Source organism: Dasypus novemcinctus, chromosome 3, assembly GCF_030445035.2.
Source record: "Dasypus novemcinctus isolate mDasNov1 chromosome 3, mDasNov1.1.hap2, whole genome shotgun sequence".
Lineage (NCBI taxonomy): Eukaryota > Metazoa > Chordata > Mammalia > Cingulata > Dasypodidae > Dasypus > Dasypus novemcinctus.
Window position 1 is genome coordinate 10,199,364 of NC_080675.1, and position 26,872 is coordinate 10,226,235.

The 26,872-nt window shown below is 39.3% G+C and overlaps 1 protein-coding gene across 1 annotated transcript in view; it reads right to left on the bottom strand.

Moving 5' to 3' along the window:
- Nucleotides 1-26,872, bottom strand: part of AK7 (adenylate kinase 7) — a 133,519-nt gene that overhangs the window by 49,278 nt on the left and 57,369 nt on the right. Inside the window, exon 6 of the mRNA XM_058291966.2 lies at nt 1,854-1,934. Within this exon, the coding sequence (XP_058147949.1) occupies nt 1,854-1,934 (81 nt within the window). The remainder of the gene's footprint in view (nt 1-1,853; nt 1,935-26,872) is intronic.

The following is a 26,872-nucleotide window of genomic DNA, read 5'->3' on the forward strand; positions in this document are numbered from 1 at the left end:
GAATGTGGGAAGACTAAGTGGGAAGATGGAAGCTATAAAAGTTGTGTAAGCTAGAGATAGTCTAGCCTAGTCTGGGGGTAGAGTGAGGGAGTGGGGCTAGAGAGAAGGGAGATACTGAGGAGGTTGATGCCATAGGACTTGGGGATTTTATGATGAGTGAGAGAGAGGTTAAGAGTTGGGTTCTGGCTGTGCAGCGGGATGCAGAGTGGACACATTTTCTGAGATGGGCCCCTGAAAGAGGAATAAATTTAGGAGATGACAATAGGTATAGCTTAGACTTGTGGAAGACATCCAAGTCAAGGTACTAAGTAAGCAGTTGGGTCTGTAGAGCTAGAACTTAGAAGAGGGAGCCAGGCTCTTAGGTTTGGGAGTCACTAGCATCAGTCCTGGGAATGAACACACCAACCCAGGGACAGAGTAGAGAGGGAGATGACAAGAGGGTCTAAGACAGAGGCCTGAGCATGCCAACATGCAATGATCATGTAGGTGAAGGACAGCTGAGACTGAACAACTAGAAATAGCTTTCTTTAGCTTATCTTCTTCTGTTGTCATATCTCCTATTAAAAAATCAGAACAACCAACCCTCTCTTGACTAACTCCTGCCTTCTTTCTCTGACCCTCATTACAGCAAAATTCCTTGAAATAATTCTCTATTTTCACTTCTCCAATTCTTCTTCTCCCATTCTCTCTTGAATCTACTTATAGCAGGCTTTTGTCCAACCACCCCAAAAAAATCCAATGGCCAATTCTCTTATTATCTTGTTAAATCTATCTGCAGTATTTGACACAGTTGGTTACTCTTTTTTTTTTAGAAATATTTCTTTCACTTGTTTCCCATTCTTGCCACCCCTTCTGAGCCTCTTTTGCTGATTCCCTCCCATCTCCCTGTAATTTCCAAATATTGGAGTGCCCCAAGTCTCAGCCCTCAGATCTCTTCTACTCTCCTTATTCATTCTCTTGGTGATGTCATCCTGTCCCATGGCTTTAAACACCATCTGTATGCTGGTATCCCCCCAAATTATCTCTCTAATGCTGATACAACTCTCTAAGATCTCCACACTCACATGTCCCACTGCCTACTCAGCAATGATACTTGGATGACAGTCATTTCAAAACTTAGCATGCCCAAAACTGACTTCCTGATCTTCCAACTGCATTCCACTCTCTAACTTGCTCCATCATCAGTCTTCTCCATCTTAATAAATGGTAACCCCATCCTTCCAGTTGCTTAGAGCAAAATCTTTAGTCATCCTATTTTCTTTCTCCCCCCTTATATCCATGCATTAAATAAATTCTATTGATTCTACCTTCAAAATATATCCAGAATCCAAACAATTTTCACCAGTTCCAACATTTCCATCCAGGATTTAGGCACTATCCTCCTAACTAATCTCTCTGTTTATTGAGAGGCTGAGGGAGAGGCTTGAGGCTGGAATCAGCAGAGGAGCCCGAAGCTGGAGCAATAAACCTCAGAGGAGAGGGAAGAGTCATATGTCTGATTGCCCACAGCTGAGCTCAGGGAGACAGTGAGCCTGGAGGGGAAGGGAGAGACCTTGGCAGAGACTGGCTGCCATTGTGCCTTGCCATGTGGCGGAAGTCCAGAATCACCAGCAGCCAACCTTTGGTGAGACAGCGTCTCTTATGACTGACATTTTCATAGCCACAGAACTATAAAATTTTACCTTAATAAATTCCCATGATGAATGTCATCCCATTTCTGGCATTTTGCACTGGCAACCTTTAGCAAACTAAAACACTAGCCATACCTTCAAGCAATCATAAATGCCTTCAAATTGTATAATTTTACTATAAGAGACTTAAAAAAACCCAGCATAGTCATTGAAAAGACAAACCTTAATAAAAGTATGTAAGATGCCTCCTTCTACTCCATACTGAAGTCCAGCAGCAACTACATAAGTTGCAAATTTTTTAGCCTATTAGACAAAATACAAAAGGAGTTAAATGTCATAATATTAATCATAATGAAACAATACCTCAGTGGTTAAAAAGTGGAAGTTTTCATCAACTATTCCAAACTACTAAGGTATTGTTTAGGATAGAAATAGTCCTCCAAAGTAGGGAAACACTGCCACTCACATTATTCAGAAATGTCTCTGATTTCTACTAAGATTAAAATGGGACTTTAAATTAACTTAAATCCAGAGTTTACTGTTTGTGAAAATGCATTATCTGTAAATATTCTGCTGGGCACTAGAGGAAAAAAGAGAAACAAAGATAAGTCTTTCCATGAGGATCTTTATTTAATACAAGAAGCAGATATTTATATAACACCAAGTAGTTTGGTAATTAGTCTTAATACAAGGGTTTTGGTTGGCATTTAGTGTTCACTTCACCTAGGAGGAATAGTTTAGGCATTGGGACACATTTTCCTCAATATTTAGCCATTTTTAAATGGCCTCTTAGAGAAAATAAAACTATTAGACAAAATGGTACTAGCAGGTACACTGTGGGAAAATGGGTTTATGGGATGTTGAAAACTTGGGACAGTGATAATATTTAGGATACTTGGGCACTGACTCTTCCTCCTTTAATGCTCTTCTCCCTTAAACCCCAATAACTTGCTGATGTTTTATTAAAAAAACCCAGAGAGAGACACAGGACTCACTTCTCTCCCAGAAAAATAGCTAAAGGACAGGCAGAAATAACCTGGGAAAAAAATGTGCTAGGGTTTAGGACACCAGGGGAAGGCTAGACACCACCCAGAAGAGACAGAGGCAAATGAGAAGGATCTTGACAGGAAAACTGTAAGTAAAACCTGCAGTTGCCAGCACCCTTCCCCCACCATCAGTGCAGACAGCTTTGAATTCTCTGGCCTCTGGCTGGTGGCTTCAGAGAGAGGAAGTCATGGGGGTTCACCTCCCCAGGAAAGGGGAGAGAGGACACAGCCTAAGGCTGGTTTGGCTTTTGGGCAACAAGTTTGGCCGGCTGTGTCACACCAGCCCTTCCAGGTGGGGTGCGGCTGTGCCATTTTTGCCCTGGGAGCTGGCACTGAACTAAAGAAATCCAACCCTCGCAATTACCCTCCCTACTGACCTGGACTGGTTGAGGACACAGAGGGGAGGGGAATTATTTCCTACCCTAGGAAAAGGCAGGGGGCTGCCAGCAAAGGTTGGAGAACAGCCTCTGAGAGAGTTTGATGTGCAGGGCTCTGAATAGCCTCGAGGCAGGATCCTATATCACATTGTTATGGTTAGTGCTGCAGTAAACACACTCCTGCCAGACTTTGAACAGAGAGGGCAGCTGAAGAGTGCCATCTTGTGGCTGATCAAGGAAGTGCATGTGAGAACATTAAAAGTAAGTAAGTAAGAGAGGCTTTTTCTGGTCTTTACAACTTCCCTTTCCAAGGCCCTTGGAAGCAGATCTGCAACCCATTACTGAGTCCATGGCTGGACTTGAACAATTAAACAGGGACAATCTTAAAAACCTAGGACACATTGAACCAAGACCAAAGAATGGCAGTAACCCACCTCCTGCCACTAAATCCCTATGCAAGAGAGAGAAATTGAACATCAGAGTAAACTTACCACCATAACCAGATATCTACATATCAGCAAAAAATTACAAACCATACTAAGAAAATGGGAGAAATGGCCCAAGCAAAGGAATATATCAAAGCCCCAGATGAGACATACGATTTGAGAAAACTAATCAAAGAGGTCATACAAATCTCCTAAATAAAATCAAATTGAAAGACTATATGGCTAAAGAGATAAAGGACATCAAGAAGACATTGGGCAAGCACAAAGAAGAATTTGAAAACCTAAATAGAAAAATAAAAGAGTTTATGAGAATGAAAAACACAATTATGAGATAAAAAACACATTAGAGGCATACAACAGCAGATTTGAAACAATGGAAGAAAGAATAAGTGGTACAGAAGAAAGAAGAACTAAACTGAAGAGAGAGAAAAGAATGGAAAAAATTGAGCAGGGGCTCAGGGAGTTGAATGATAACATGAAGTGTAACAACAAATGTGTCATGGGAGTTAAAGAAGAAGAAGAGAAAGGAAAAGGGGCAGAAAGAGGAAATAATAGCTGAAAATTTCCCAACTCTCATGAAAGAAATGAGTTTACATGTCCAAGACGTACAGTGTACCCAATCAAAATAAATCCAAATGGACCTATTCCAAGACACATACTACTCAGAATGTCAAACACCAAAGATACAGAGAAAATTCTGAGAGTAACAAGGGAAAACCAAACCATCACATACAAGTGACACCCAGTAAGACTTAGTGAGGGTTCCTCATCAGAAACCATGGAGGTGAGAAGATAGTAGATGACACAATTATGATATTGAAAGAGAAAAATTGCTAGCTGAGAATCTTTATCCAGCAAAATTGTCCTTCAAATATGAAGCTAAATTTAAAACATTCACAAATAAAGAGAAACAAAGAGAGTTCATTAAAAAAGAAATATACCTTTGCAGGAAGCATTAAAAGGAACCTTACAGTCCAAAAGAAAAAGGAAGTAGAGAGGGTTGGAGGAGAGTATAGAAGAAAAAACTAGCAGAAAGGATAACCAAAAGAGTAAAAAGACTGATGAAAAGAAGATATGATATATGAAAACTGAAGAATCAAATGGAAGTAAATAATGCATTTACAGTAATATCACTGAATGTGAATGGATTAAACTCCCCAATCAAAAGATACAGACTGACAGAATGGATAAAAAAACATGAGCCATCAATATGCTGCTTATAAGAAACTCACCTTAGATCCAGGGATACAAAACAGCTGAAAATGAAAGGTTAGAAAAAGATACTCCATGCGAATAGTAACCAAAAAAGAGCAGGGGTAGATATATTAATAAAAGACAAAACAGACTTTAAATGCAAAAAAAGTTATAAGAGATACAGAAGATCATTATATATTAATAAAAGGGACAATCCACCAGGAGGAAATACCAGGCATAAATACCTATGCATTTAACCAGGGTGCCCCAAAATACATGAGACAAACTCTGGCAAAACTGAAAAGAGAGACATCTCTGCAAAAATAGAGACTTCAACACACCACTCACATCATTGGATAGAACAACTAGACAGAAGATCAACAAGGAAACAGAAACTTGAACAATATACCAAATGGGCAAGACCTAACAGACAAACACAGAACATTGCATCCCAATCAGTGGGTTACACATTATTCTCATGTGCTCATAGATCTTTCTCCAAGATAGACCACAGCTTGGGTCAAAAAGCAGGTCTCAATAAATATAAAATATTGAAACTATACACAGCACCTTCCCAGATCATAAAGGAATGAAGCTGGAAATCATAATAGACAGGTAAAGGGGAAAGTTGCAAATGTGTGGAGGCTAAACAACACACTCCAATACAATCAGTGGGCCAAAGAAAAAATTGTAAGAAAAATTAATAAATATATTGAGACGAATGCAAATGAGAACACAACTTATCAAAACTTATGGGATACAACGAATAAAGTGTTGAGAGGGAAATTTATATCCCTAAATGCCTGTGTTATAAAAGAAGAAAGAGTTAAAACAAAAGACTTAACTGAACATCTGGAGGAAATAGAAGCACAGCAAACCAATCCCAAAGCAAGCAGAAGGAAAGAAATAATAAAGATTAGAGCAGAAATAAACAAAATTGAGAATAAAAACAACAAAAAACAATAGAGAAAATTAACAAAACCAAAAGCTGGTTTTTTGAGAAGGTCAATAAAATCGACAATCCCCTAGCTAGATTGATAAAGAAAAAAGGAAAGAAGATGCAAAAAAGTACAACCATAAATGAAAGGGGGGAAGTTACAACTGAACCCACAGAAATAAAAAGGATCAAAAGATGCAAGGAGAAGTCAACCTGAAAGCCTTATAGTTCCAAACAGTCAAAACCCAATTGTTAGTGGCATTACTCTGACATAGATTTTACTGCTCCTTTGTCAGAAAGGGATATTCAAGTTGTATTTCCCAGTTGGGCAAGAAAAAGGGCAAAGCATTTCTAGAAGAATTAATACTAATCCCGTTTAAATTCTTCCAAAACTTTGAAGAGGAGAGAAAATTACCCAACACATTTTTGAAGCCAACATCACCCTAATACCAAAGCCAGATAAATGTAACAAGAAAAGAAAATTACAGACCAATCTCTCTAAAGGCCAACATAATACTCAATGGGGAAAAGTTGAAAGCTTTCCCTCTTAGATTGGGAACAAAACAAGGATGCCCGCTGTCATCACTATTATTCAACATTGTATGAATGTTCTTCCTAGGGCAATTAGACAAGAAAAATAAATAAAGGGCATCTAAACAGGAAAAGAGGAATTAAAACTCACACTATTTATAGGTGACATGATCTGATACTTAAAAAATTCTTATATGTCTATGACAAAGATACTTGAACAAATAAACGAGTACAGCAAAGTGGCAGGATAAAAGATCAACATGCAAAAATCTCTAATATTTTTGTACACGAGTACTGAATAATCTGGGGTGGAAATGAAGACAAAATTCCATTTACAATAGCAACAAAAAGACTCAAAAACCTAGTAATCAAAATTCTAGATGGTATACAATTTATTTTCACAAACATTTTGAAATTTATGAAGGTATTTTGTCCTTATAGTTTTGTTAAATCCTTTGTACAGAAAAATTTAATTCATAAAAAAACTTGGAGAGAAGTTTTCCTTTAAATGAATTACTTTTATTTATGAGGACATAAGTAATAAGCATTCAAAATATTTATCTTAGATTGTACACTGTGATGGTTAGGCTATTGCGTCAACTCAGCCAGGTAATTGTTCCCAGTTGTCTGTCAAGCAAGCACTGGGCTAACTGTATTACAAGGGCATTTACGGACTTCAGTCACCATTGATTTTTCTGCAGTGGTAAATAATAGATAACTGGTTATAATTACATCAGTCAGGGAGATTGCCATCAGCCATGAGTGATGCTTAACCCAATCAGTTGAATGCCTTAAAAGGGGAAGTGATTCCAACATTGAGAGAGAATTTCCTAGCTCATCTCTGTACAGCCAACATCTCCCAGAACTTGTCAAGAATCTTTACTGGACTTTAATCGGAGCTCCTGGTTGCAGCCTGCCTGCAGAACCTGGACTTGTGCATCACTTGTGCGTGAGAGACTTAGATAAATTTTTTACTATTGACAGATATCCCTTGTTGATTCTGTTTTCCTAGGGAACCCTGACTAATACATATACCATTCCTATTATAGGATTTTGCATTTTTCTTTCTGTTAAAATGTTTAGTTGTTTATAGTAATCCCAAGTACTAGTGCCCTGAACCCTGTTGTCTAGAGAATTTATTGGAGCTTATGTAGCTATAGTTTCAGATCGAGAAGAATTTTCCTTTTGTTTTTCTACTGCCTTTTAAATAGTTTTTCCCCCAGATTTCTGCATGACTTTCACCAGCAGTTCTGTCAATTAATATGCAAAAGTCTGAGTAACCAGGTTCATAAATCTGAATAAGACTGAATTCCTTACAAGACCCACTGATTCTTTAGTAGGATTTGTGAAATTTTTCATTCAGAAGGGGAGTTAGACTAATTCAGAACACAGAGGGAAAAGACAAGAGAATTTTAAAGTGCACCAGGAACTCTGCTTCCACTTCCCAATTACTGGGACTCCAGGAGTATATATATAACTTGAATAGAGGTCTCTTAAGAATTTTTATTTCATAATTTGGTATTATCACTTAGGAATCAATTTAACCAAAGATGTACACGACTTACATTCAGAAAACTACAAAACAATGCTAAAAGAAATCAAAGAAGACCTAAACAAATAGACATCTTGAGGTCATGGATTGGAAGACTAAATATGTGAAGATGTCAATCCTACCCAAACTGAATTATAGATTCAATGCAAAACCAATCAAAATTCGAACAGCCTACTTTACAGAAATATTAAAGGTAATTACTAAGTTTTTTGGAAGGGCAAGTGCACCCGAATACCAAAAGCATCCTAAAAAAGAAGAACAATGTGGGAGGAATCTTACTGCTTGACCTTGAAACATAGGACAAATCTACAGTGGTCAAAACAGTATGCTTTTGGCATAAAGTAGACACATTGATCAATGGCATAGAGTTTAGAGTCCAGAAATAAACCCTCACCTTTAAACCCAATTGGTTTTTGACAAACCTACCAAGTCCACGTTACTGGAACAAAACAATCTTCAACAAATGGTGCTGAGAACTGGATATCCATAACCAAAAGAATGAAAGAGAACCCCTATCTCACTCCCTATACAAGAATCAACTCAAAATAGATCAAAGACCTAAATATAAAAGCCAGGACCATAAAACTATTAGAAGAAAATGTCAGCAACATCTTCAAGATCTTGTGGTAGGTGGTGGTTTCTTGGATCTTACCCCAAAGGATAAGCAACAAAAGAAAACACCTCCAAAGACTTAGACATAAGGGTGAAAAGGCAGCCAACTCAATGGGAGAAAATATTTGGAAATCACATGTCTGATAAGGGCTTAATATACAGGATATATAAAGAGATGCTATAATTAATTCAACAATAAAAAGATCATCGACCTGATAAAAAAATGGGCAAAAAACTTGAATAGACAGACATTTGTCCAAATAAGAAATACAAATGGTGAAAAAACACATGAAAAAATGTTCAACATCACTAGTGATTAGGGAAATGCAAATCACAGCTATGAGATATCATTTCACACCTATTAGAATGGCCACTATTAAAAACTAGGAAAACAAGTGTTGGAGAGGATGTGGAGAGACAAGAATGCTTACTCACTGTTGGTGCAAATATAGAATGGTACAGGCACTGTGGAGAACTATTTGGCAGTTCCCAAGGAAGTTGACTACAGACTTACCATGTGAGCTGGCAATAGCACTACTAGGTATATACCCAAAAGAACTGAAAGCAGTGACACGAACAGACATCTGCACACCAGTGTTCCTGGCGGTGTTACTCACACTTGCCAAAAGATGGAAACAATAGGTTTCCATCAACAGATGAAAGAATGAACAAACTGTGGTGAATACACATGATGGAATATTATGCTGCTGCAAGAAGAAATGAAGTTGTGAGGCATATGATAACATGGATGACCCTGGAGGTCATCATGTTGAGTGAAGGAAGCCAGGCACAAAAGGACAAATACTGTACGATGTGCTATTATAAACTAAGTATATTGTGTAAACTCGGGGAGTTAATAACTAGAATATAGATCACCAGAAAACAGAATGAGATTAGAGAATGGAAAGCTGAGGGTTAGTATATGCGGAACTGGGAGAAAGGTTGTTTGTTAATCTTTGGAAATATATATTAATAAATAATAAATATTAAGATTGTTTTTCTTTGAAACTGAACAAATATAACTTAATGTTAACAGGCCAACTGCACGTGCGGAGGCAGGAAGGTAGAGCTAGCGGCCGGGTGTGGGGGCCTGCATGAACGTCTGTCTTTTCTGATTTCTGATTTGTGACCCTGCGGTGGATGTGCAGCCTAGTGCCAGCTGCTGGTGGGATCCAGATGATTAGATGATTCTCAAACCTCGAAGGGGAGTGGGGCGAGGGATCTGGACCCGTGTAGAGTCTAGTGTGCGGAGGAGCAGAAACTTTGCGAGGTTATCATGTGGGTCAGGCGGGGTTGTTCCAGCTGCTCAAGAAATTGACGAGGAGGAGACCGGGCTTCTGGGTTCCCAGCTCTAGGCTCCATTTTGAGTTGGTAAAATGAAGGTGGTTGGATAAAGATGTCTGAATTCAATTTCTACCTCCGGAGTCCTGTGATTGCATATTTGTGTGACTTTATGATGGAGGTGTAGAATGCAATAATAGTGTTGACAATTTAAAAGTATCATTACCCCCCAGAAAATATTCACACTCACTGATTTGGTAATTCCACTTCTGAGAATAAACCTGGGGAAGTAATATTTAAAACATGTCTATCATCTCCAAGCTCACTGCAGTAATCAGAAAATTTTTGAAAGAACCAATATAGCAAAAGCTAAGAAAATGGCTAAATGGACTGGTGCTTTAATGAGGAAAAATATTAAGCAACTCTAATTTTAAATTTGTGTTTATAATAAAGGGCTATGACTAACTCCCACCCCCTGCCCCCAATTAAGTTAAGGTTACAGGATGTTAATATCAGGCAAAAATACAACCAAAGCAACCATGGACAGTAGTATATAGTAATATATTAATAATCTTCCACTAAGGGTAACAAAAAAAGGAACTATACTAAGGGGGAAAAATTTAGGTACAAGGCACAAGTCTATCTCTAAGCAAAATATAAATACAAATAAACTAGAGAGACAGAAACAGAATAGCAGCTATGTATAGCAGGGGCAGCATAGAGCGATTGATATGTGATGTTTTTACTGTCTTTTTTTTTTTTTTAAAGATTTATTTTTATTTATTTAATTCCCCTCCCCTCCCCCGGTTGTCTGTTCTCTGTGTCTATTTGCTGCATCTTGTTTCTTTGTCCGCTTCTGTTGTCGTCAGCGGCACGGGAAGTGTGGGCGGCGCCATTCCTCAGCAGGCTGCTCCCTCCTTCGCGCTGGGCGGCTCTCCCTATGGGTGCACTCCTTGCGCATGGGGCTCCCCTACGCGGGGGACACCCCTGTGTGGCACGGCACCCTTGTGCGCATCAGCACTGCGCACGGGCCAGCTCCACACGGGTCATGGAGGCCCGGGGTTTGAACCGCGGACCTCCCATGTGGTAGACGGACGCCCTAACCACTGGGCCAAAGTCTGTTTCCCTACTGTCTTTTTTTTTGTTTTGTTTTTATTGTTATTAATATGTATCAATAAAATTTATTCACTTAAAAAAATAACAGTGAGCCTAGTATAAAGGTTGGTGTAATTTTTTCTGGATTGCTAGTGCAAGGTCCAGGTATAAAAGATGCAATGCCCACCAGCAGGTTTATTTAGGTTCAACTAAACATTTGACACCCAAGATTACCATTTGTCATCTCATTTCAGATCAGTTTTTTTTTTTTCAGTCTTTGGTTAATTCAGTTGGAAATATAATCTTCGCTGAAGTCAGTGATGTGTGAACGTAGGTGTGTATGACTGGTTTCTTCTTGCCAATCCACCACCCAGCTGAAACACTGTCCTTAGTTTCAGAAATGGGATTATCAGTAGAGACCCCACCACCACAACCATGATTTGGAAGGTGAGATGTTGGCAAGTGTAGGAAGAGATGAGGAACTGAGGATGGAGCTCAGGTGGAGACAGGAAAATCTATGGTATGAAAACATTGGGGTCACTGAAGAGGATTTTGAGGGAGAGCTTCATCACTGGAATTAACCATTATACCTCTATATCTGGACTAGAGGATAGGCTAAGCCAAGGGGCAAGGTGACTTCAGTTCCTGTCTTTTCCTAATTGTATTAGGCAAAGTGACAACAGGAGATTCCTAGAAGGACTTGAAAAGTCTATGGACCCTTTGAAGCACCAACCAGATTGGCATGTTGTAGCTTTCCAGGCAGAAATTAGCTAATTGCTAAGAATTTTGATATGGGAGGGAGGGAAAATTGAGCTGAAAATGGGAAGCTACAAAACAAGAGGAATAAAATAGAGGCTAAATATTTCAAATGTGGGGAGGGGAGGCAATAAAGTTAAGAAGTACTCTATCTTCATTCTCCTTTCCCAATATAATTGTTAAGGAAGAAATTGGTTCCAGTCTAAAGTTTTTAATTGTGAGTAACTTTGTTTTTGTTTTTTTTTTTAAGATTTATTTTTTATTAATCTCTCTCCCCTTCCCCCCATTGTCTGCTCTCTGTGTCTATTCACTGTGTGTTCTTCTATGTCCTCCTGCATTCTTGTCAGCGGCACTGGGAATCTGTATCTCTTTTTGTTGTGTCATCTTGCCGCATCAGTTCACTGTGTGTGCGGCGCCACTCCTGGGCAGGGTGCGCTTTTTTCATGTGAGGACGCTCTCCTTGCACGTGGGGCTTCCCTACGCAGGGGACACCCCTGCGTGGCATGGCACTCCTTGCACGTGTTAGCACTGTGCATGGGACAGCTCCACATGGGCCAGGAGGCCCTTGGTTTGAACCCTGGACCTCCCATGTGGTAGGTGGAAGTTCTATCAGTTAAGCCAAATCTGCTTCCCGCTTTCTTGTAATCTTGCTGAATCAGAGATTATTTTATTTGATAATTTAACCTAGTAAATTACTGAAGTAATGAATATTTATATTTATCCAAGGATCTGAGAAAGTGGAATTAAACCCGAAAGCTGCTGGTGACTAAAAATAAATGTTAACACTAGTACTCAGGAAAATGAAGAGTTAAAGGATGATTTATGCTTCAGACAATATAGTCGGTTAAAAAATTTTAAATTTCTCCTACTACACATACCACCAATATCATTTTATGTATGGCAAAACTCTTAAGAAAATAAAGATATCCCCAGGGGCCAAATAATAAAGGGAAAACTGAAAACAAAAGCAGTTAAGTGAGGGATTGAACTCCCCAATCAGCAGACAAAGACTGATAGAATGGCTAAAAAAAATTGGAGCTGTCTGTGTTTTCTAAAAGAGACCCACCTCAGACATAAGGACACAACTAGGTTAAAAATGAAAGGTTGGAAAAAGGTATTCCCTGAAAAAGTGACCAAAAAGAGAGCTGGAGGGGACCAGATAAATGTAAAATAACAATATATAATATATGAACAATAATTACTCAGTGCAACTAGCAAATTGTTCCTGTGATCAGTATTCTGCAAGTTTCTTCATACAAAATAAACACTTGCTTTTAATTAAGGAGGACTGGAGAAGAGATATATTTTTTAATACTTTGTTTTTCTTTAACCCTTTCTTACACATACTTGTTAGTTAAAATAATCCATCTGGATCAATAATGATTTAGCATGACTACAGTTGAAAAAGATTTTGAGTTTTTCTGCCTCATAAAATTATGAGTTGGCATATTGTTATCTGCTGTAATTCGTTCCAATAAGACATGAAGAATTCCCAAATAGGAATCTTATTATCCAGAAAGAATTATGGCCTAAATGGAAATTAAAGAACTAAACCAATAATTTATTTCATTCTTAGAGATTATTAAGTCCAATAGTTAGAGTTGTAATATAAAAATCAGAATTATAATTAATTTCTATAATATTAGAATTATTATTTACATTTATAAATGTTTGTTGCTATATTATTTCTTATAATTGATTATATTAAATATAACCTGGCCTTATACACTATTAAAATTTGTAATTACTTTCAATCTATTTTTCTATTTATTTTACAATTTTACAATAAAGTTCTTTTTAACAGCTAAAACAAAAGCCATTGATTATATACTTTGGATAGATCATATGGTATGTGAATATATCTCAATGAAACTGCTTAATAAATAAATAATTGTACAAGAATAGCCAGAAATAGCAGCTTTGTACAGCAGGGAAACAGATTGAGAGGGGAGGAATTTCCTTGTTTGTTTGTTTTTTATTATTCTTACTAAAATAATGAAAATGCTTTAATAATGATTGAAGTGATGAATGCAAAACTGTGATTATGCCAAATACTACTGATTGTACACTTTGGATAAATTGTATGCTTTATTACCATGTATCAATAAAATTGATTTGTTAAATAAAATGGGGTGGGTTGGGGAAAAAATACACCAAATGTGGGATGTGGACTATAGTTGGTAGTAATATTTTGACAATACTCTTGCATAGTTTGTAGCAAATGTACCTTGACAATGTGGGGTGTTGGTGGAGGGGTGATGTGTGGGACCACTGTGTGATGTTATACATGTTTGTTTTGTAGGCTCACAAGTTTTACTGTACACTTTTTTTTTGTGTATGTTCATGTATGAATGATATACTTCAATTATTTTTAAAAAGTAGATTAAAAAAACAATTTTTGGAAACGGACTTGGCCCAGTGGTTAGGGCGTCCGTCTACCACATGGGAGGTCCGCGGTTCAAACCCCGGGCCTCCTTGATCCGTGTGGAGCTGGCCCATGCGCAGTGCTGATGCTCGCAAGGAGTGCTGCGCCCCGCAGGGGTGTCCCCCGCGTAGGGGAGCCCCACGCGCAAGGAGTGCACCCGTAAGGAGAGCCGCCCAGCGTGAAAGAAAGTGCAGCCTGCCCAGGAATGGCGCCGCCCACACTTCCCATGCCGCTGACGACAACAGAAGCGGACAAAGAAACAAGACGCAGCAAACAGACACAGAGAACGGACAACCAGGGGAGGGAGGGAATTAAATAAATAATAAATAAATCTTTAAAAAAAAAAGTTTAAAAAAAAAACAAAAACAATTTTTGTAGTAAAAAAAGACTACTGAAGATGAAATCACAAACCAAAATTACAAAATATATGAGGGAACAAACCATCATGAGTGAAATCAGATTTTCATTTCCTTCAAAAAATAAATTAGCAGTGATTTCTTAATAAATATGTTTAAAATGATGAGAAATTAAGAATTTGAAGACAGGGAAAGAACGAGATGCTACAAATGAGAACAGGTAGGTGACTGGGCAAGGAAAAACGAAGAGCAAGAGAGAAGGTGTTTGAAACTCTGTGGCCATTGATAGTACACTTTGGATGGAATGTATGGTATGTGAATACATCTCAATAGAACTGCTTAAAAAAAGAGAGAGAGAGAAAAGGTGGTCAAGCAAGGTAGATCAGGTAAGAGAAAATAATTAACCGCATTGCAGCTCCCTTCTCTACTGCATCCAAGGCTGCATCATGTCCTAGCTGGGAGGAGAAAAGTTTAAAATTAAATGATAGACTGATTCTTTAGAAACAAACAGGTCTGAAGTTTTTTTTATGAACTGGGAAAGACTTTTGTAATATCTGAGAATGGACTCTGCTGGAGAGATCATCCTAGTGGCAATTATTGAGAAAAATACATAATTTCATAATTTCAATTCTACAATGTCTAATACTGTGAAGTGGTTACAAGGTAGGAAAAAGGTATCTAAGGACACACAGGACCAAAATGGAGAAAATTATAAAACTTCATTGAAAAGCAGACCTAAAATAAAAGATATACCATAATAATGGACGGGAGATCTTGATACTTTCAAATTTTCTATTCTCCCAAATAAGCATAACATTCAATGAAAATCTTAAGAAAGTTCTTGGTGGAACTTGATAAGCTGATCCTAAAGTACACATAGAAGAGCAAGCACCAAGAATAGCTGTGATGGTTAGGCTATTATGTCAACTCGGCCAGGTAATTGTGCCCAATTGTTTGGTCAAGCAAGCACTGGGCTAACTGTAATACAAGGGCATTTATGGACTTTAGTCACCATTGACTTTACTGCAGTGGTAAATCATAGATAGTTGGTTATAATTACATCAATCAGAGAGATTGCCATCAGCAAGAGTGACACTTAACACAATCAATTGAATGCCTTAAAAGGGGAAGTGATTCCAGCATTGAGTGGGAATTTCCCAGCTCGTCTTTTTTGTTGTTTTTTTTTTAAATTTATTTTTTAAATTGATTTTGTAAAAATATTACATTAAAAAAAAATATGAGGTCCCATTCAACCCCACCACCCCCACCCCACCACTCCCCCCCCCCCCCCCCAGCAACACTCACTCCCATCATCATGACACATCCATTGCACCTGGTAAGTACATCTCTGGGCATCTCTGCACCCCATGGTCAACGGTCCACATCAAGTCCCACACTCTCCCCCACTCCATCCAGTGGGCCCTGGGAGGACTCACAACGTCTGGTGATTGCCCCTGAAGCACCATCCAGGGCAACCCCAAGTCCCAAAGGCGCCCCCACATCTCATCTCCTCCTGCCACTCCCCACACCCCTCAGCCACCATGTCCACTTTTCCCACTCCAAAGCCACCTTTTCTCTGTGGACCTTGGATTGGCTGTGTCCGTTGCACCTCCCTGTCAAGAGGAGGCTCAGATTCCACATGGATACTGGATGCAATCCCCCTGCTCTCAGTTGTAGGCACTCTAGGCTCCATGGTGTGGCGGCCGTCCTTCTTCAACTCCATCTTAGCTGAGTGAGGTGAGCCCAATAAATCAGATTGTAGGAGCTGGAGTCTGCCGAGGCTCAGGGCCCAGCCATCACACTGTCAGTCCAGAGATTCAAATTCCCTAAATATATCTTAAACCCCAACACCAACTGCAATTCCAGTAAAGTAGCATGAAAGTCTTATGAAAAGAGATCCCATCTGAGTCCAGTTTTATCACGCAGAAACACCAGCTCCAAAGAAGGGCCATCTGACATGGCAGTGAACCCCATCTGCCATGACCATAGAACCCGTGGGTCTCTTTAGCCCTCCAAGGAACCAGTACCTGCGGATTGTATCTACTTTATCTGTCTCTTAGACTCTGCTCAGTTGTGCATAAGGGCAATCCTTCTGACAGCCTCCAGACTCTTTTTTAGAGACTCGTAGCCATATAAACTCATTTCTCCTTTCCAATTCCCCTTACATTAGGTCAAACAGCATTTTAAAGTCACGTTATTATATGTAGACAGGGATATTCTGCTGATCCGCATCGAACCTTCAATTCAAGGTCATTTTCCAGTTGCATCATCAGTTGGTAGTTGATAGTGATCCCTCGGTGCCAGGGAGGCTCATCCCCGGGTGTCATGTCCCACGCTGGGGGGAAGGCATTGCATTTATATGCTGAGTTTGGCTTCGAGACTGGCCACAGCTTGTCTTTAGACAGCCAACATCTCCCAGAACTTGTCAAGAATATTCACTTGACTTTCACTGGAGCCCCTGGTTGCAGCCTACCTGGGGAACCTGGACTTGTGCATCCCCGCCGGCTGCGTGAGACTCTTATAGAATCGCATACTATTGATAGGTATCTCTTATTGATTCTGTTTCCCTACAGAACCCTGACTGATACAATGGCTAACACTCCTGAAGAAGAAAAGGATGGGGTGGGGTGCCATGGGGGAAGACTCATCCTACCAGTTGTCAGGATTTTTTTAAGGCTTAGTAGTGTGGTATCAGCACAGGGGAAGACCAACCAACATATCCCAACAGAGAGCCCAGATCAGACCCACAATATATGAAACGCACATGACAGAGACGACAGTACTAAAGGACAGACTGGTCAACAAATAACATTGGGGCCATTTGGGGGGAAAAAAAGATTATATTCCTTCTCCTCATACAACACAAAAGAACAAAAACAAATTCAAGCATGATTAAAGACTTAAACTATGAAAAGCAAAACCGAAAGTTTTAGAAGAACATATGTGAGGACACCTATACAGTTTCAGGATGGATGTTGGCTGGTAGGAACCAGGGGCTATGCCCCGGGGAAAGGGTGTTAGGAAGCCAGAGGCAGGGAGACCTGGGCACTGCCTGCTCGTGTGCCCATGAGAACGCACTTGCTCTAATGCTGAGCCTGCTTCAAGAACAAGGAAAGCCCAGTGTCTGCAACCACTCCCTTAAACAGACTCTGAGGAAAATTCTGGAATATTGATGTAAATCCAGAGTATACCAGGGCACTGGCATACCTAGAAATTTAGCTTCCCAGATGCAGAAAGGCTCTCCTTTGTGTGGACAGGGTACTCTGAAGCTGTTAGGTCTCTGGGGACCAAGGACAGCCCCAGGAGAGGCTGCATCAGCATCTGCTCTGTCAGTCACCTTCTGGGAAGGTTTTGGTTAATTAAATTGGGAACATAACAAAGCATTACGGCTGCAATGCTGTGGAGGCTCCCTTTTGCCAATCTATTACATAACCCACCTGAAATACTGGATAATGCATAATGCACAAGGCAGTATTGTTTTATCAGTTAGTGAACCTTGAATATATATCACAAAACAGTGGAGTCACTTAAAATCTAACTTATTACTTGGTTGGTTTTTTTTTTTTTTAAGATTTATTTATTTATTCCCTGCCTCCCCCCACCCTGTTGTCTGCTCGCTGTGTCCATTTGCTCTGTGTTCTTCTGTGTCTGCTTGTATTCTCATTAGGCAGCTCTGGAAACCAATCCTGGGAGCTTCCCGAGTGGGAGAGAGGCGATCATTCTCGTGTGCTACCTCAGCTCCCCTTGATTGATTTTTAAGGGAGACTATAAGCATCAACAGCAGTGGCATTATCTATGACAACAAATGCCATAAATTGCCACTGAGGTTTGGGGATTTTTTTTTTCTATTAGGAATCACACAATCCAGGTGCTCAGTGAACACTTATTTAATTTAACTGACTTTTATATAATAGAAAAGCAAATTTTTAAAAAAAGATTTTTATTTATTTCTTTCCACCCCCTCGTTGTTTGCATTTGCTGTGTCTGTTCATTGTGTGCTGGTCTCCCTTCTTTAGGAGGTCCTGGGAACTGAACCTGGGACCTCCCATGTGGGAGGGAGGTGCCTAATCAGTGAAGCCACCTCCGCTCCCTGCTTTGTTGTGTCTCTCATTATGTTTTCCTCCATGTGTCTCTTGTTGCATCATCTTGTTGTGTCAGCTTGCTGTGCGAGTCCTTCGCGTCAGCTTGCTGTCTTGCTCATCTTCTTTAGGAGGCACCAGGAACCCCACCTGGACCTCCCGTGTGGTAGGCAGGAGCTCAATCACTCGAGCCACATCCGCTTCCCTCTGATTTACTCCAAATACTTATGAAAGTCAGTATCATTGTATTTTTAAATACAATATTTTAACATATATTTTTTAAATGATCAGTGTGATTCATTTAAAGACTGAAGCACTCAGTTAAAGCCAAGGTCAGTGTTAGGCAATTTAAACTATTCGGGTAACTTGTAGATTTTAGGTCCTCCCCTTGCCTGTAAGTTCTCAAAATGCTAAGTGCACCTTCTTATGCTTTTATTTTTTATTTATTTTTTATTTTTTTAAAGATTTATTTAATTTCCCCCCCTCCCCTGGTTGTCTGTTCTTGGTGTCTATTTGCTGCGTCTTGTTTCTTTGTCTGCTTCTGTTGTCGTCAGCGGCAACGGAAGTGTGGGCGGCGCCATTCCTGGGCAGGCTGCTCCCTCCTTCGAGCTGGGCGGCTCTCCTTATGGGTGCACTCCTTGCGCGTGGGGCTCCCCTACGCGGGGGACACCCCTGCGTGGCACGGCACTCCTTGCGCGCATCAGCACTGCGCATGGCCAGCTCCACACGGGTCAAGGAGGCCCGGGGTTTGAACCGCGGACCTCCCATATGGTAGACGGACGCCCTAACCACCGGGCCAAAGTCCGTTTCCCTTCTTATGCTTTTAATAGTGTCTATAGGTATAAATGTGATTGTTGCTGATGTAACAGCAGACGGACCTTTGACAGCCAGTCCCATGAGTGTGAGACTGCATCTGATTTGCCCATCACTGTGAGGCCAGCTCTTAGCCACAGTGCTGGTACTACCAGGACCTAAGAGAATATTTATAAAAGAATCAATTAGATTACCTTTTCCAAGGTTCTATCTACTTGACGAAAAACACTAGATTATCAAAAGGTCGTTGGGATGACCAAATTGGCCAGATCAGTTCTATCTTATTCATTGTTCAGAAAAGAATGATTGAGAAGGCATGGCAGGGGAGGTGTGTGTGTGTGCGCTGATTTTTAAAATGAAATTTTGCTTGTACCATTTAGAATATGAGACAAATTTAATTTATATTTTATAATAAACAAGACATCAGATGATAATATTTCTCCATTTCAGACTATCAGTCACTTAAATTATTTCTATTGGCAAGCATATGTTCTCAACCAGTGAATGAGACATGCGATTAAGAAATCAAGGATTTCATGTTTTGGGCACTGTTCAAAATTCAATAAAACAATATAATAAAGAATTTGGAAGTAAAGGAATTTAGACCATTTGGTTTAGCCCCTTCATTTTATTTCTTTTAATGACTTGGCTAACATCATAAACTAATGGTTATAAAATGGGTAAGAGTCTCTGTTTCTGTGTTGTTCCCTTCAAACACTTTGTACTCAGAGTGTTGAAAATGCGATACTAGGACAGAGCTGGGGGAAATGCCAAATTCCTGTTGTAATATCCTCTGGGACCACTAGGTGTCACCTCAGAGCTATCATTACAAAGCACTTGCCACTGCTCTTCCAACAATGGCAAAAATGTAAGGGAACCTCCAGAGAATGGAAGGAGGCAGTCCCCGTGGAAGCAGCTGCTGTGGAGCAGGTGTGATCCCTGTGGTTAGGATGTGCCCTTTGGAAACAGGACAACCTCACCGCGGGGCTGGTGGCCTACTGCAGGGCATGACATGCTGCCCCCTTGAGGCAACATGACCAGCTCCCCTTCGGAGCTAGGACCCTGAGTCAGGCTCTGTTTTTCCTGGGAACCTAAAACTTCTCAGGCATTCCTCAGAACATAACGAGCCCCAATCTTAGATTCCCAATCTGGATGGCAGACAAGGAGACTTGAAAACACGACAAAGGCAAACTACAGTGGAAAACATGGCTTTGCAGCCCTTTTCTTGTGCTGTTTCCTGCATAGACCTCTCTTTTCTGTGAGAATGCTGTGGCCTTGGCTAAGGCACGGTCATCACCTGGGAAAAGGGCACAAAGAGTGATGATCCAGAGAATGGAAGCGGGTGTCCTTGAGATTAAAAGGAACTCAGCATCCTCCTAACTCCTGTTCTGTGTCCAAGAGCAGGAAGGAGAGGAAGTGGGAGTGACAATCATTGGCAGAGCTGAATAAGGAGACTGTATTAAGTAGGTCAGCAAAAAGATATAAAAGAGCAGTTTAATAAAAAATAAATGGCCTCATTTCTTTGGAGATGATGGTCCCCTGAGCCCCGTTGTGTTGTGTCTTTTGTGTTTCTCTTTTCACTTCCGCGTTCATACAGGTTCCTGCAACAAGTGGCACCTGAACAGGGACCTGAGTGACAGTGGAGTCCGGGGATTTCCAGACAAACTGGTACTGGACGAACTGGTAAGACAGATGAACTGTCCCCCGTAGCAGGGTAACGGGGAACTTTCAATCACAATGGAGCGAGTATACTCGGTTGCTTAAAACATTGCTGAAAGGTAGTGGAGTAAGAGTGAAACAGAAAACTCTTACAGAATTATTTAAATTAGTAGATTCTCATTGTCGGTGGTTTCAGCCACAGGGACAACAGTTACTTAATATAGATCAATGGCTTAAAGTGTTAAAAACATTAAGAAAAACTTATCAAAATGGCATTTCTATTCCTCTTAAGATCTGGTCATTAATAAATTCTGTAACTATGGTTTTACAGCCTTTGCAAAGTGACTCAGCTGACAATGATTCCTCTTCTTTCTCATCTGATACTGACAGTGAGGGGACTGATGAAGAAAATGAGTGTTTTAGGTCCCATTAGAACTTGCACTCAGACCTCTGTAGAGAAAGATTGTAAATGGAAACATTTAGCAACTCAGAGCTCTCCGATACCTGGTAATTATGGTACCTTTAATACTAACCAATGCAGACTGGATTCTAATAAGGCAAATATTACTAGTTCTGCTCCTCCTTCTCATGAATATTTTGCAGCCACGCTGTAATAAGATATGTCTACTCCCCCTGGTTATACAGAAAAAGTAAGCCTGACTGCAGCTGAAAGTGAAGTGATGAAGGGAATGTTGCAAGCTGCTCGAGAGGGGGACTTGGAAGCAGCATAAATTTTAAATGCTTTTCCAATAATAATTACTCAGCAACCTCCTGATGTTCAAAATCCACAAAGTTGGTTACTATATGATCATAATCCAGTTAACTTTAAAGTAATTAAAGAGTTAAAAACTGCGTGTGTGCCCAGTCTGGAGCAAATTCTCCTTATAGATATGGATTACTGCAAGGAATGGCTCAGGCAGATAGGCTGCCCCCTTGGGATTGGGATATGATAGGACATATTCTATTCAGTCCAGGTGAGTTTTTACAATTCAAAACATGGTGGACAGATGAGGCACAAGTTTTTGCTCGACGAAATGCTCTGCAAAACCCTCCAATACCTATTAGTTTTGAGCAATTTACTGGTACAGGAGCATGCTGTGGAATACAACCACAGTTACAATACCCAGATATAGTTATGATTCAAGTAAGAACTTGTTGTGAAATGCATGGCGTAAAATCACTGCTCCTGGAAAAGTCTCACAATCCTTTTCAAAAGTGCTGCAAGGAAGTACTGAGCCTTACGTTGAGTTCTTGGCTCAATTAGAGGATCTCATCACTAAAACAGTAACTGAGCCTGAGGTCCGTGATACGTCATTACAGACGTTAGCTCTTGATAATGCTAATGCAGAATGTAAAAAGGCTTTAAGACCTACAAAGGCAGCCGGGAGAAAAACTGCCGATTATATGAAGGCTTGTCACGATATCGGGTCTAATTTAAATAATATGACTTTATTGGCATTGAACAAATCTAACTATCGTCCCTTGACTTGCTTTAAGTGTGGCCAGTGAGGTCACTTTCAGAGTGTATGCCCCAATCAGGATAATAGAAGTACTAGTAACCAGAGAAATAATTATGGTTATAAAAGATCTCCCACAAAACTTCGTCCTATCTGTAATAAAGGTTATCACTGGGCTAGTAAATGTAAGTTTAGATTTTGTAGACTTGAAACTCCCATTCCTTCCGGAAACGCCTTTGCGGGCCTTCCCCAAGGCCCCAGGACAAACAACATGGGGAGGAATCTTCGGAGGATGTACCCTGTCAGCAACGGGGAGGATCATGCCATGCTCTCTCCGCATTAGCTGCAGCCACTATGGGCAGTGCTGCTGTAGATTTACCTGCCGCTGAGCCTCAATTGCTTTCACCATCTTTAGGACTACAATTAATTAGTACACAGGTATTTGAACCTATTCCTAAGGGCTCAGTAGGGCTTTTGTTGGGAAGAAGTAGTTTAACAAAACAAGGGGTTTTTGTGCACATAGGAGTAATTGATCAGGATTATATTGGAGAAATCAAAGTAATGATGTCTACTACTCAAAATTATCAATTAACTGCTGGAGATAAAATTGCTCAATTATTGTTATTGCCATATCAAAAACCTTCCACTTATAATCCTATTAAATGTACTGGAGGGTTTGGTCTATTGGACCAAGAATATTTTGGCAAACATTTATTGGTGATGAGAGACCTGAAATTTCAATTACAGTAAATGGTAGACTTTTTATTGGCCCAGTAGATACAGAAGCTGATGTTTCTATTATTGCCAAAAGATATTGGCCTAAACGCTGGTTGTTACAACAAGTTCCCACAGTATTTATAGGTATAGGCACTATATCTGATGTGTATCAGAGCACTGAAATAGTATCTGTCCGTGGGCCTGGATTGCAGAATGCTTTTGGCAAGGGCTTAAAGAGGGCAGAGAGTTAGCACAACCTCTGTATGTCAAGGATTTACAACAAAATGGGTGGTACCCTGCTGTGGTAAAAGTGTGGGGTAGAAGGTATGCTCTTGCCATTATGGAAAATGGAGATGAATTGTGGTTCCTTCACAGCTTATCAAACCTTGGAATGTGGATGATGCTGATACAGGTGTTTCCAGTGATAAGAGCGAAATTATACCTCTTGGGCATACGTCATGTTTCTCTTGGTGTGTTGTAATTGTTTTTGAGTTTGTCTGTTTGTTCAGTGTCAGTGTATATCTTGATACCTCTGGATGGTAATATAAATTGATAACTAAAATTTTCTAAAAGAGCTCTATTCAAATGGCCAAAAACTAAATAAGCACTTATATAAAAACTTAAGTTTAAATGTTAATGAGATCTCTACAATGATAAAAATCCTAAGTCTTGATTAATGAAATTACTATAAGTCTCTTCATAAAAAAATAGTTCTCGCCTAAATTGAAATGAATATTTTTCTTCACAAAATAAAACAAAGGATGTAAAACTTAAATGAATATTTTAAAAGGTAAAAGTTTGTAGAAATGCTGAGTAAAATTTGTTAAGTTTGTTCAAAAAAGTGTGTTTTGTCCTAAAATAAGACAGCTGATTTTCATGAAATCAGAAAGAACACATGCAGGACGGGACTTGAACGCATGTGGTAAGTTATAGGGGGTATTGAGGTAACTTTGGGTAAGGGAATATGTTCTGTAAAGGTAAAATTTGTCTTAGGATAATATATATAGTCTATATGGTTATAAATAATAATAAGTTTATGGAAGCATTATTTAAATTAAGGAGTTTAAACGGCTAAATCCAAGAAGTCATTATCAAACAAAAACTGAATTAATAATAACAACAAAAAGTAATTTTATAACAGGAAAGCATGTTGGTAGCCAGCCTCCCCTGCCAACTTGTTTCTAAAAACCATTTCTAGTACTGCATGCTACTAGATATTTGAAATAAAGAAAAGATATATTTGCATATAATCAAATTGAATCATTATTTTGACAAGTTTGTTTTGTGTTGATGGTAATCATAAGTTGTAAGAGGTTTGCTTGGAAACAATTTCCAAAATCGTTTTGGTAACTTATATATGTAGGATGTATAGAATGTGTTTTTATTATTAAGGAAACAGAAAATAATTTTGTCCTAAGATAAAATGATTGGTTATTAAGAAAGAGTAAAATGTGGGACAAAATCTGAATGAATACATAAAGTGCAGAAGGTTTGTGGAAAAGGAATTTTTATGGTTAAAGTTGAATAAGATTTGATGGGTCTATCTATAAAGTTTTAGAAGCTTTAGTATCAAATAGTACACTGATACAAAGTTAAAATTTTGTTCTTTCTCAAAGTTTCTCAAGTCATTAGTCTGTTTTAGTAAAAGTTTATAAAGAGTTTTTCTCCTGAATAATCAGTATATAAAGAAAGTCTGTTTTATCAATATAACTTCTTGTACTTTAACCTTATCATTTCCTTGGTTTTCGAAGAAGCAAGTCTTGTCACTCTTAAAGGAACATAATGTCCAAACCTGCTTTCTGAAAGTCAAATCCTGAAAAGTATCTTTTAATTTCAACACTTGCAAAGGATTTGAAAAACGTAAAGTAATAAAATAGTTGAGTTTCTTTAACTTATAACTTATAACAAGTTATAAGTAGAATGGAAAGTGTTTAAAAGTATTATAAAATTAACTTGAATTCTTTAACCCTCTGTTAATTAAAGTTGTATGAGTAAAAAGTTTATATGAATACTTAGAGAGTATAAAATTCCTGAAAATTTACCAATGTTTCAGCATAATATTAAACAAAAGTATAATGTGATTAATCATGGTTTTGATTGTCTAAAGATCTGGAAAAAATGATCATCCCTTGGAAACAAAAGTATTTACTGAATCATGGCAAGAACAATTTTTTATGGCAGGCTGCTCTTTCTAATTTTACTGGGAAAATATATTCCATGACCATGGGATGATTCAGTAAACATTACTCAGCATAATCTATGGAATTGGTTACTGGCTCTGCAACCCGTATTGGTGCACAAAGGAGTTCATAATGCTTCTAAACAAGTCAAATTGGAAAAAGGGGAGAAAAACTTTTTGCAGGCATGTGTGAGGGATCCTTTAGTGTTTGTACTAGGCACGTTGGCTACTTTAACTGTTAATAACACCAGTTTTTATTGTTCTAATTGTTCTCTTAGAACTTGTGTTTCTTCCAGTGTCTGGCTACATCCTAATAACACTGTTCTCCTGGCTCAATGGAGGCGTGGAGTGTGGTTGCTGGTCATGTTGCCCCTTCCATGGCAGCTCACTCCTGAATCGCAAATTCTGTGGAATTTTTAAAACCATTACATTAAACGTACTAAGCGCTTTATTGGGTTACTGGTAGCAGGAATCATTGGATTAAGAGGAGTGATTACTGCTGCTTCTGTTGCTGGGATAGCATTACATAATTCTGTTAACACTAAGGAATATGTTAATCATTGGCATAAAAATGCTAGTGACATGTGGCATAGTTAAACTAGACTTAGAATTGAGTAATCGGACTTCCGGCAAGATGGTGGCTGAGTGAGCTTGCCTTGCCGTCTCTCCTGGGAAGAGGCAGCTGGGCACCGCTGGAGGTTCTCCGGGACCAGGCTTTTTCAGGATTTTTTCAGGGCAGGAAGTGTCTGGACATCGATTTGGTGGGAAGGTCCTACAGGAAATACCTCACATTTGCTGGGTTTCCTCACCCTCCACTGCCTCATTTCTCTGTGAATAGATTTAGCCTATCTACACTATCCCCTTTCCCCTACAACTTGATATCCTCCACCATCTGCTATCTCTCCTATATTCCATTTCCCTTTCTTTGATCCACAAAGTGTCTAACTCTTAATTTCTAATACCTTTGTTTAGTTTTCCATCTGGTATTCGTCCCTGAAACTATTACCTTTCTTTTCTCTTTCCCTCTCTCACGAAAACAATAGCCTCTTAGTACGTACCACATTCCTCCCATATTCAGTCGTCTACCTCATTATAGGTACTTTCCTACTACTATAACTCTACACAATTTACATGATCTAACCTCCATCCTCCCAGAACTCATATTGTTGCTTTGTAAACATATACCACCAATACTACTTCACACTTTTTCCTTCCTTACACAATTGACTTTCCCCAGCACTAATACTTTCCTTTAAACTGAGCTTAACTAGCAATAAGAAATTGGAATAAGAAGAACAAAGTGACAAAGAGAAGATATAACACTTACGCAATAACAACAACTAATTAATCTCCAAGACTAGACAAAGAAGCTAAGGAACTGATTAAACCCGTCAAGAAAAAATGTTGACAAGACAGCAACAAAAATCTACAAACCAAACCAGTAATCAGGAAAACATGGCTGAATCCAATCAACAAACTGAAAATCAGGAAGGGGGGCAGGACTTCGCACAAGCAATGAAAGATCTCAGAACACTTATCACCGACAAATTTGATGAAGTAATGAAAGAGGTTAACAGCGTGAAGACAACACTTGGAGGGGAAATTGCAGACATGCGCAAAAAAATAACAGATATGATGGAAATGAACACCACAATTCAAGAAATCAAAAATACACTTGCAGCAAATATCAGCAGACTAGAAGAGGCAGAGCAGAGAATTAGTGATGTGG